Here is a 10,884-nt window from a genome sequence, read left to right on the forward strand (position 1 = left end):
TCCATATGATACCTATGCTCATTTGCAATGCATGCATGCGTCAATAGATAGGACACCTCATTTGATTTGTTCAATTGACGCATAAATAATAAAAGATAGTTATTTTGATAATTAATTTGAAAAATAAATTATTTTAGTATTAAAAAAATCATATAATTATAATTAAGCCTCTAAAATATAATCCAATTTATAAAAAGTTTTAATTAATATACACTCGTCTGTAAAGAGTTTCAAATATGCCTGTTAATTACGATTGTTAATTATTTAATTATCATTTTCTAAATCATGCTCATAAATGATTTTATTACATTGTAATTAATCTCATAACTAAAATCTTATATAAAAAATTAAAAAATAATAACAATACAAGATTAATTAAATTATTACTATTATTTTTTAAACAAAAACAATCTTGTCAGATAATATGTGATAGTAAGCATATGATTTTATGTTATAACAATAATCAACATGAAAGCTGGATCTTCCAATTCCCAATCCTAAATCCGTTAAGACACGCACCTCCTCTTCTTTCTCCCCTTTCTAATCATATGAACGATTTCATCACATCTTCAATACCCCAATCACACTCCAATTCCAATCAGATCTAGGGTTTCGACGCAGATCGCTCCACAAGATGCAATTCAAATCAACGCAATCCTCATTTCGAGATCGCACACATGAATTCCACACCGTTGCAGAGAGGTTGAAGAAATCACTACCATCAACCTCAAATGGAGCCACCAGTAGTACTCATCCACCTTCTTCATCTTCTCCTCCGTCTTCCTCTTCTTCTTCCAGATCCGACGATCCTCGATCCGCCGTTGCGATTCAATCAGAGTTTAATCGAAGAGCTTCCAAGATTGGATATGGAATTCATCAAACCTCGCAGAAACTTTCCAAGCTCGCAAAATGTAATTATTTCTTCAATTTCAATTCAATTTAATTTAATTCTTCATGTATTATTAATGTTGATTATTGCGTGTTTATTCGTTTTTTTTTGGTTTGTAGTGGCGAAAAGGACTTCGGTTTTTGATGATCCAACCATGGAAATTCAAGAACTAACAAGTGTTATTAAACAAGATATTACCGCACTTAACTCTGCGGTTGTGGATCTTCAATTGGTCAGTAACTCTAGAAATGAGAGTGGAAATGTTTCTACCGACACAACTAGTCATTCCACTACGGTTGTGGATGATTTAAAGACTCGATTGATGAGCACCACGAAAGAGTTTAAAGATGTTCTCACCATGAGAACTGAGGTATTGTTTTTTGTGATTTGTATTTGTGTGAATGTGCTATGGTAATTGCCGACGATAGTGTTTTATGATGGTTTTTGATTTTTTTATGAAGAACTTGAAAACGCATGAGAGTAGAAGACAATTGTTTTCGTCGAATGCTTCTAAGGATTCTGCAAATCCTTTCATTCGTCAACGTCCTTTAGCTACAAAGTCTGCTGCTAGTACTTCTAATGCTCCTGCACCTCCATGGGCTAGTGGGTAAGTTATACTCTTTTTTTCTTCTTCTGTTGATTGTACTGTTAGAGGCTTTAGTTAAGCATATAAGATAACTTGAATCTCTTTGCTATTTATCGAATTAACTTGTGTCATACTTGATTAGATTATCAAATGCATAGATTTTGTTCTAGGAAACAAGAGATTCTAAGTGACCCAGTTTATCAAGTAGAATAGAGTAAAATACTATAATGTGGTCATCCGCCTTTTATCGATTTGTTCTCTTTGGATGGTTGTTGCAGTGTGAAGTGTTGTTAAATAGTGGCTATAGCACTATTGCATAGCGGAATTTCAACAATTTGCTTTTGTTACGAAATATGCTATTTAGTAAAAATATTGTGAAATAGCAGCACTATAGAATTGTTGAGTAGCAGAATTTGAACAAACCACTATTTTCCAAGGTCTGCAATTGCCAATCCTAGGAATGATTGAATTTTCAAAAACTATGTCGCAGATAGCCATTGTACTTATATATTAATTTCATACCATGAGTCTTGTATTTGTTCAAAGTGATAAGGTTTTAAATAGAGGGAAGAGATACAATAAATATTTTGATTTATTATTATATGGTTTGATATGATTGATGATTTATTATAAAAGACTAATCATTACTTAGTTGTACTTGCATTTTGAGTTTTTTGGAGGTTGGTTGAATTATATCTTCAACTCTGCTTTCATACATTTTTATATTATTTTTTCACGGTCTTCACATCCACATTCCACAGGAAGCAGGTGGATGGGGAGAGTCAACCATTGCTGCAACAACAACAGCAGCAACAACAACAGGTAGTTCCATTGCAGGACACTTACATGCAAAGCAGAGCTGAAGCTCTTCAAAATGTCGAGTCCACTATTCACGAGCTCGGCAGCATCTTTAATCAACTAGCAACACTTGTCTCCCAGCAAGGAGAGATTGCCATCAGGTTTTCTATTTGCCTCACTTGTCTATTATCTACAAACTTGCTCGGTTCTTAAGTAATTTTTTGACCAAATGAATCTGTGCCAGTTATTAACCTTAAGAGTTGAGTTAAGTTAGGGCTTCGATATGTGTAGGGAATTATAACTTTGATTTGTGGTTATTTGTGCAAGACGATTTGATCATTTAGTCTTCATTAACAATAAATTTGTGATCTTTTGGTATGCCATGTTGTTTGAAATGTTTGTTTGTCTGTCTGCTCTTTGAGGATTGAGGAAAGAATTACTTGCGTAAAAATAAAACTAATATAAAACACCGGGCGAGCCTTAGAGAGGAAAAGCAACAATTCTTGCACGTAAGGTTGCTCGCCTGTGGCTCTGAGAGAAAGTTGAGTTATTTACTACAATATTAACTAAAAAGTTTTGATACCTGTTAAATTGCTTATTTTGCTAGCTACTCATGAGCAGAGAAATGGTTTGTATAAAAATTTAGCACCCTCTAAATTACTAGGTGAACTTTATAATATAGTAAAGTGCAAGTGGATAACCATTAATTAAATTGAGAAAAATGTTTAAAACCTATATTGCCTTCTAATGAGTGGCTGTTCATATGTGCTTTGTTTTCTAACATGCTTGAAACCCGTGATTTTCTCTTTTGCCTATTGCCTTATTACTTCATCGGTCCTATTTGCTCCTATGTAATGGTCTTGCCACATACGGTATATATAGGAGTATGGATTTGTATTGTGAACTAATTAGTGTTTTTCTTTATTGAATCTTTGATGACATGTGAGTATTGATTTGATGATATTTTCTTGTGGAAGTCTCAGAGGTAGCGATTTTTGCTTTTTCCTTTTAAATGCTTGGATTTATCTTGATTTGGTTTCCTGGTTCTGAATGCAGTTTTTTAATCAACTTATCAATTTGTCTGAATCCTACCTATTAAAGAAAATTTGATGAACTGATAAGTAGAAGCCGTTAAAGTTTCTAAATCTATGTTTTCAAACCTGAGCTGGTTAACTCTTATACACTTTTAAAAATGTTCTTTTATCAAGAAGATTGTCATGATCAGATTCAAGGAGAAGTTTGTAAAATATTATGAATTAATTATTTCGATCTTAAAGTTGTGAACTGTTACATTTTGGGTGATTAGATTCTTTATGTATGATTATGAAAATATAATTTTGTTTCTCTATTGTGATTATGAACATATGAAGATTAAATCTTATGATCAATATGGTATTTGTTTTGTTCTCTTTAAATCTTTGTAATATTTTTTTGTGCTGATTATCGGTATATGTTATTTGTTAGGCATGCAAACTTGCAAGTAGGTGTTGTTTTATACATAATTTAACCCTGTTTAGGGATTATAATCTGAACATGCCTCATGCCCCGTAATAAATGTTTTAGAATCCACACTCTTTCCATCCTTCTCATATTGTGAAGATTCATTCTAGGTCCTAACGAAAAATCCGAGACACAATTTGGTCCCTCACATTAAAAAATGAAACTTTTAGTCTCACAAATAAACGGGGCACTTTAGTCCCTAACTGAATATCCATGTAATGCTTTAATTCATTGTGTCACTATGCCTATTGTGTGATGCAATATATTAATGTACAATACGACCATTGACAATAGTTGAAACAGACTATTTAGTCCCTATACCTTTTTCAAATTCCAAAAATGCATCTTCCTTGAACACATGAAATTCATTAAAACACCTTCATCACTTTAAACTTGTTAGGCTATATGGACTTTGCTTTGAAAGAAACATGACAACAGTTGTTATGAATACATGGGGAATGAATTCATTGTGTCACTATACTGCCTATTGTGTGATGCAATATATTAATGTACAATATAATCATTGACAATAGTTGAAAAGAGACTATTTAGTCCCTATACCTTATTCAAATTCCTAAAATGCATCTTCCTTGAACACATGAAATTCCATTGAAACACCTTCATCACTTTAAACTTGTTAGGCTATATCGACTTTGCTTTGAAAGAAACATGACAACAGTTGTAATGAATACATGGGGAATGGATCACTTGATAGATATTTGTTTCATTAAAAAACAAAAGATTTCCATCCCAAAATTCCTGATTTTGGTTTTACCAAACTTTGCAAGAGAGAAAATACTCACTTGGCAGAGGAGGTTAATATGCAAGATAGATCTCATTTTCAAAGTTGTTGATTTTGGTAGGCTATATGGAGAGGAACATGGAGGCCGAAAACAATAAATTTGACATGATATAGATGTCAGAGAATAGATTGGGTTAAAGACACTTCAGTGGATGTTAACATGTTTTTGGGAAAAGGATACAATTTAGGGATTTAGACCGGGTGCCAACCAATATGTGTTTGGATTCATGTTAGAAAACCAAATCACTTTGGAAAACTACATCCCACTGTAAAAAAATGTGAAAATAATGAAGCAACTATTTGGAGCTTTTGAGTTGATGTGGTTTTTCAACGTGATTTTGATCAAATTAATGGAAATTCAAACATAAAAATTTGATCACATACCACATAGGCAATATGGTGACACAGTGGATGAGAACATTACATAGTCAGCAAAAAAAAATCAATTTTTGGATGGAAGTTCTGGTAAGGAATAGAATGTCCCCGAGTTTAATTTCGTGAAGGACTAAATACTGTAACTTTTTTTTTGTAAAGAACCAAATTGAGTCTCAAATTTTCATAGGGGCCACATGATTCTTCACTTTTGAATTTATAAATGACTTGGAGTAGTAATCGTGAAAGTAATATACTATCTCATACAAGATAACTTGTTCAGGAATAGTTAAATTGGTAAAAAGTTAAGATAATGGAATTCATTGGTAGCTATAATAATTATCAACCTTATGTTGGCAAGGAGTGTTGGGCTGATTGACCCTATAGTATGTTAGTATACTCACACCAACATACCATCTTTGTGTATACACTACCCACATTATTAGGGTATTATCAGCTATTATATCTAAAGACGGGTTTGCTTGAACTTGCTTGTTTGACAACCTTGATGCTCATTTATAACTAGAAATTTGATGCAAATAATTGCCCGTGTACTTCGATAAAATGATCATTTATGTGTACTTTTTTGGGTGCATCATTTGTGTATTTTGATTGCTAATAGGTGAATTGTCTTTTGCTTGATTTTTGTTTTCATATTGGCCAATTGAGATTTTGGTGGGCTGACAGAGGAACTTAATTTTCAGGATTGATGAGAACATGGATGATACGTTGACAAATGTAGAGGGGGCACAAGGTGCTTTGTTGAAGTATCTGAATAGCATATCTTCTAATAGGTGGCTGATGATCAAGATTTTCTTTGTCTTGATGTTTTTTCTTATGGTTTTCTTATTTTTTGTGGCGTAGTCGCTGCAGAGACAGAAAATTGACCAAAAAACACGACGTTCTTAGTGGTGATAAGCCATTTGTATTCCATTACTATTTCTCTGTTTCTCTAAATATATATTCATTATGACAGAGTTTAGCTTTGGACCAACTTTGTCAAATTTTATACATGTACCTATTGATGCATATAACGAGGCTAAGTATTGTGTGCATTGCATTTGTGATGGTGATTATACACTGTTTTGTTGAGATTAATTAATGAAATAATTGAAAATGCCAACAAGATTTTATCTTGATACAAATTTGTTTCTATGTAAAATTTTCGGATTGTGTGCATTGCATTTGTGATGGTGATTATACCCTGTTTTGTTGAGATTATTGTTCAAGCTAGGGGTGTTCAAAAATTTGGTTAATTGATCCAAATATCTAATCTGAACTGATTAATAAATTGAATTGTTTATTTTAACTAATTCATTTAATCTAATTGAATTTAAAAACTAGTTTAAACTCTTATAAACTCTTTCCACAATTTTATATAAAATATAAATACTATTATTTAACAAATTTAATAAACTTAATAAACATTATATTAAACTTTTCATTAGTCGGTTACTATTATCATAACCTTTTCATTTTCCCTTACGTGTTCTTCCCCAAATATGAAATATAAACCCTAAATCATCTTCTCTCCAATTCAAACTCAGCATCAATTTCAATTTCACCTTCTATTTGTTTTGATTCGATTTCGATTTCAATTGATTTCAAATTTCGCTCGATTTCATTTTCGATATGTTCCATTTTCACTCGGTTTCGATTTCACGAGATTTCACCTTCTCTACTCGAATCTTGCTCGTAGAAACTCTTGTCTCGACTCTTTTTGAGGTAAACCTGTTATTTTCTGCTCTCAATTTCACTTTGAATTGAAATAATATCTGAAAATTGCTTTCAATCTTGATAGGATTTTATTTGAATTTTAATCTACCGGTTGATTTGTGTTCTCCTGAAATTTTTCCTGTAAAGGATTTCATCACAAATACATGTTTTCAAGAATCTTCAAAATATGAGCATAATTTAAAGCTGGGTAGTACATATAACTTTTAAGCTAAACTAGTAATTTATCCTGAACTAATGAGATAGTATTGTTCTTGTCAGGTTATACGATGGTGGATAATTATTGGACAGAATTCTAGATAGGTAAAATCGAAAGACTATTTTGCTTCCCGTCAATATTTTGTACGCTATGTTGTTTTCTCTTTATGTAAGTTATCTATGCAAATGAGATCAAAATTATATTTGTTATCAGTTTTCACTCAAACATTTCTTACAACCCCATTTTTCACTTTCCATTGTCACTCTTATCATACATGTCTTTCACTCCATTCAAAGTCAATTATTATCTCTTTCTTTTATATTCTTTGGTATTGTAATGACAATTCTTTGTCAAAGAAACTTGGGGAGTGTTCATTGGAAAACTTTCTAATATCTGTATTAGTCTATTAGTAATTAGTGTTATTTTCTACTTTGGTCAAAATGATGAAGACATATTAAGAAAAGCTTGATTCTTTTCTACATTCACTTTAGAAGTTTCCGTGTTTCAAGCTCAACTATAAATACACCAATTTACTTATCAAAAATGATTCTTTTCTACACTCACTTTAAAAGTTCAATGGAAAACTTCTACAGTTGTACAAGCAGCAGTCGTTACAAACTCATTTGGAACCACACCTTTTGTTCAATGTGGAAAATCTAGCATGCCTGTAAACAATGTTTCTTAATTTTAACTTCTGATTCTGTTAATTTTTTATGCTGGTTTTATACTTTAACTTAAGTTCATCCTTATTTAATTTATCTTTTCAATGCAAGCAAACTATGATCAATCTTTATAGACGGTTTTGCATTTTATGAAAGCTAATATGTTTCACACTGAAACTAGGTCCAAGACAAACCTGCTACCTTAAGACGAAAAAGAATTCATATAAGGAAAAATACGAACCAGGGATCAAAGGTGAATAATGGAATTGAATCTGTATTTGCTATGATCAAGGTTTTTGGAATAACTAGGCTTATGGTATATCTTAATTACATTGTTCTGCAGCCAGGATTTAGAGGTCCACAAGGTGGAAATAGAGTAGCTAGTTATCGTCATATTAGTAACATGTTGTGGCATACTTAGTAGACATGTGGTAATCTATTTGTGTTTATCATTTTATTAGCTCTCAATTCATTGTAGTAGTTATTTTATTAGAGGTCACAAACACTATACATATAACTCTAGAATTTAATTTCTCTTTTATGAAATGACGATCAATCTCAAAATGTTTGGTTTTATTGTGCTGATTTGGGTTGCGACATTACTTATAGCAGTATTATTGTAAGAATATAAGTGAATAACAATTTATCTTATGGCTTTTGCAGCTAGCTTCTCCTTATAGATCAGACGGATGCTTAAAACTTTTCAGCAAAATTCTAGCAACTTCAATATGGATGGTCATGACAGTGTTATGGACTTTGAGACAGAAGAACATATTGGTTCTACACCTCCAGTTTCTAATAATGCTGGTTTGTTGCCTCAAAAGCGTAAAAATCGGTCAGAATCATGGAATCATTTTACACCGATGCCGTCGAACACAAAAATGTCAAAGTTAGCAAAATGCAAGCATTGTGGCTCCTTAATCAAGTATAATGGTGGAACAAGCGCTATGCTAGCTCATTTGAGAAGATGTAGTGATAATCTAGATAATGCGGTGAATGTGACGATGCATGAACCATCTTCAAGCTCAATGGAAAATAGGGAAGCGATTGTTAATTCATCCCCTTCGGTTCCCAAATTTGACCAAGAAGTTAGCTGAATGGACTTGACAAAAATGTTTGTAGCCATGGAACTTCCGTTTCAAAAGGTAGAGCATCCATATTTACATAGGTTCATTTATGGCTTACAACCAAAATTTAAGTTCCCATCACGCAATACACTAGCACGTGATATTTTGAAGAATTGGGACGTGGAGAAAGTGAAGATGAAGACTATTTTGTCATAAAATTGTTGCCGAATTTGTATCACTACAAACACATGGACATCTACCCAAGACTCTAATTACATGTGTCTAACAGGGCATTACATTGATAATAATTGGAAGCTACAAAAAATATTTTGAATTTTACTCAAGTCACAGACTACACAGGAGAGATTATGGCCAAATCAGTTAAGAAGTGCTTAAATGGTTGGGAACTAAATCGTGTGCTTAGTGTTACCGTGGACAATGCATCTTCAAATGACGTTGGATTTCAACATCTCAAAAGATGGCTTCACTCTCAAAATGGCATAGTTTTGAATGGAGAATACCTTCATACACGTTGTTGTGCCCACATATTAAACCTTATTGTAAAGGATGGGATGAAAGAAGTTGATGATTCTATTGTAGAATTCGTGCAGCGGTGAGGTATGTGAGGCGTACTCCTTCGAGGTTTCAGAGATTTAAGAAATGTATTGATCATGAAACAATTGGATATAAAGGTTATGTTGGGAGAGATTGTGAGACTCAGTGGAACTCAACATATCTAATGTTAAAGGGTGCATTAAAACATAATAAGACCTTTACAGAGTTAGAATTCAGAGATCAGAAATATTTTAATGAAATGAGTAAGGACAAAGGAGTGCCTAGACCGGAAGATTGGGAGCATGTTGAGTTAATCCTTCCATTTCTACAGATATTTCATGAAGCTACAGAGCGTATTTCAGGATCTTCTTATGTGACAAGCAACACGTATATGCTTGAGGTTTTTGGTGTTGGAAGAAGCATTCTGAACATGTGTAATTCGGAAGATCAAAAGGTAAGGTCAATGGCTATAAAGATGAAGGCAAAGTACAATAAAAGTTGGGGAAAACCTGACCACCTTAACATGTTGTTATTGATTGCAATGGTATTAAACCCTAGATGAAAATTGAAGCTTGTGGTATGGATGGCAACTAGGATTTATGATACTAGTGATGTAGAATATTTGAAAACCAAACTGGGTTCATATTTGAAGTCTATTTTTGATGAATACTCTGGTAGGACAGTGTCTCGTCTAGGTAGTTCAGTTAACCTATCAGGTGGTTTTAATGCAATTAATGATTTGTACCATTGTGCTGAATTCTACCAATCAGATGAGTGCAGCACATCAGAGACAGAATTACAGAAGTATATTCAAGAAGAAGTAGAAAACCGTCCTCCAAATTTTGATGTTCTAGAGTGGTGGAAGGTGAATTCAAGCTGATATACAATACTTGCAAGCATTGCAAGAGAGGTTTTAGCCATACCGATATCCAGTGTAGCCTCTGAATCAACTTTCAGTACCGGAGGAAGGATCCTTGATGCATATCGTAGTTCTTTAACATCGGCTAGTGTGGAAGCACTTATTTATACTGAAGATTGGCTCAAAGGAGTAGTTCCATCTTTTCTTAGTAGTGAGGATCTCGATAATATTGATCGAATTAAGGATGGTAAGATGTCAAAAGATATAAAAACTAGTGTCTTATTACTTTATTGTTACATGTTAAAATTTCATTCTTTCTTTTGCAGAACTATATTCTACGCCAGATGCCGGAAGTTGCTCATCCTTTGTGTCAGTTGTTGATGATTGAGGGTAAGATATACTGACCATTAGTTTCCTAGTCTCCCCAACCAATTTTATTTCTATTACATATTTTCAGTAGCATTTGCAATTGATTGCTCTTAAATCTAAGATCAATACATGAAGGAGATGATTTGTTACTATAGCTTACTCTTCCCATTGATAATTCTTGACTATCATCAATCAATTCAAATGTTTGTAGTGTGTATTTGCTCATTCTGAATTTTTCCAATACTCATTTTCCCACCTCTCAACTCTGTTGATTAAATTTTGTTTCATTGGGTAGAAAATCATGAGCGATGTGGGCTCGACTGGAGGCGGCAACGAGCACAGATCTTTCATAGACGATTGTCACTTCACTATTTTCATGTTCAAAATGGAAGCATTACTCTACCATTTGTCTCATCTTTCTTGCATATTGTTGATTTATTCACAAAGACACATTCCATTAAACTTTTTCGTTTCTTAATTGACAAACTCGCA

General features: G+C 33.0%; 2 protein-coding genes across 2 annotated transcripts; both read left to right on the forward strand.

Annotated features, from left to right (window-relative positions):
- The first annotated feature begins 404 nt into the window (after positions 1–404).
- On the forward strand, positions 405–6,002 carry LOC127086087 (syntaxin-32). Its single transcript, XM_051026775.1, has 5 exons — positions 405–911; positions 1,009–1,259; positions 1,351–1,496; positions 2,237–2,434; positions 5,652–6,002. The coding sequence occupies exons 1-5, from the start codon at positions 635–637 to the stop codon at positions 5,809–5,811; spliced, it is 1,032 nt and encodes a 343-aa protein (XP_050882732.1). The 5' UTR covers positions 405–634; the 3' UTR covers positions 5,812–6,002.
- A 2,975-nt stretch (positions 6,003–8,977) lies between these two features.
- LOC127078824 (zinc finger BED domain-containing protein RICESLEEPER 1) lies at positions 8,978–10,427 on the forward strand. The gene is made up of 4 exons (XM_051019246.1): positions 8,978–9,140; positions 9,221–9,618; positions 9,736–10,029; positions 10,350–10,427. Exons 1-4 carry the CDS (start codon positions 8,978–8,980, stop codon positions 10,425–10,427), a joined length of 933 nt encoding a protein of 310 aa, XP_050875203.1.
- The last annotated feature ends 457 nt before the right edge of the window (positions 10,428–10,884 follow it).

This window comes from Lathyrus oleraceus, chromosome 5 (assembly GCF_024323335.1).
Source record: "Lathyrus oleraceus cultivar Zhongwan6 chromosome 5, CAAS_Psat_ZW6_1.0, whole genome shotgun sequence".
NCBI classification, from domain to species: Eukaryota; Viridiplantae; Streptophyta; class Magnoliopsida; order Fabales; family Fabaceae; genus Lathyrus; species Lathyrus oleraceus.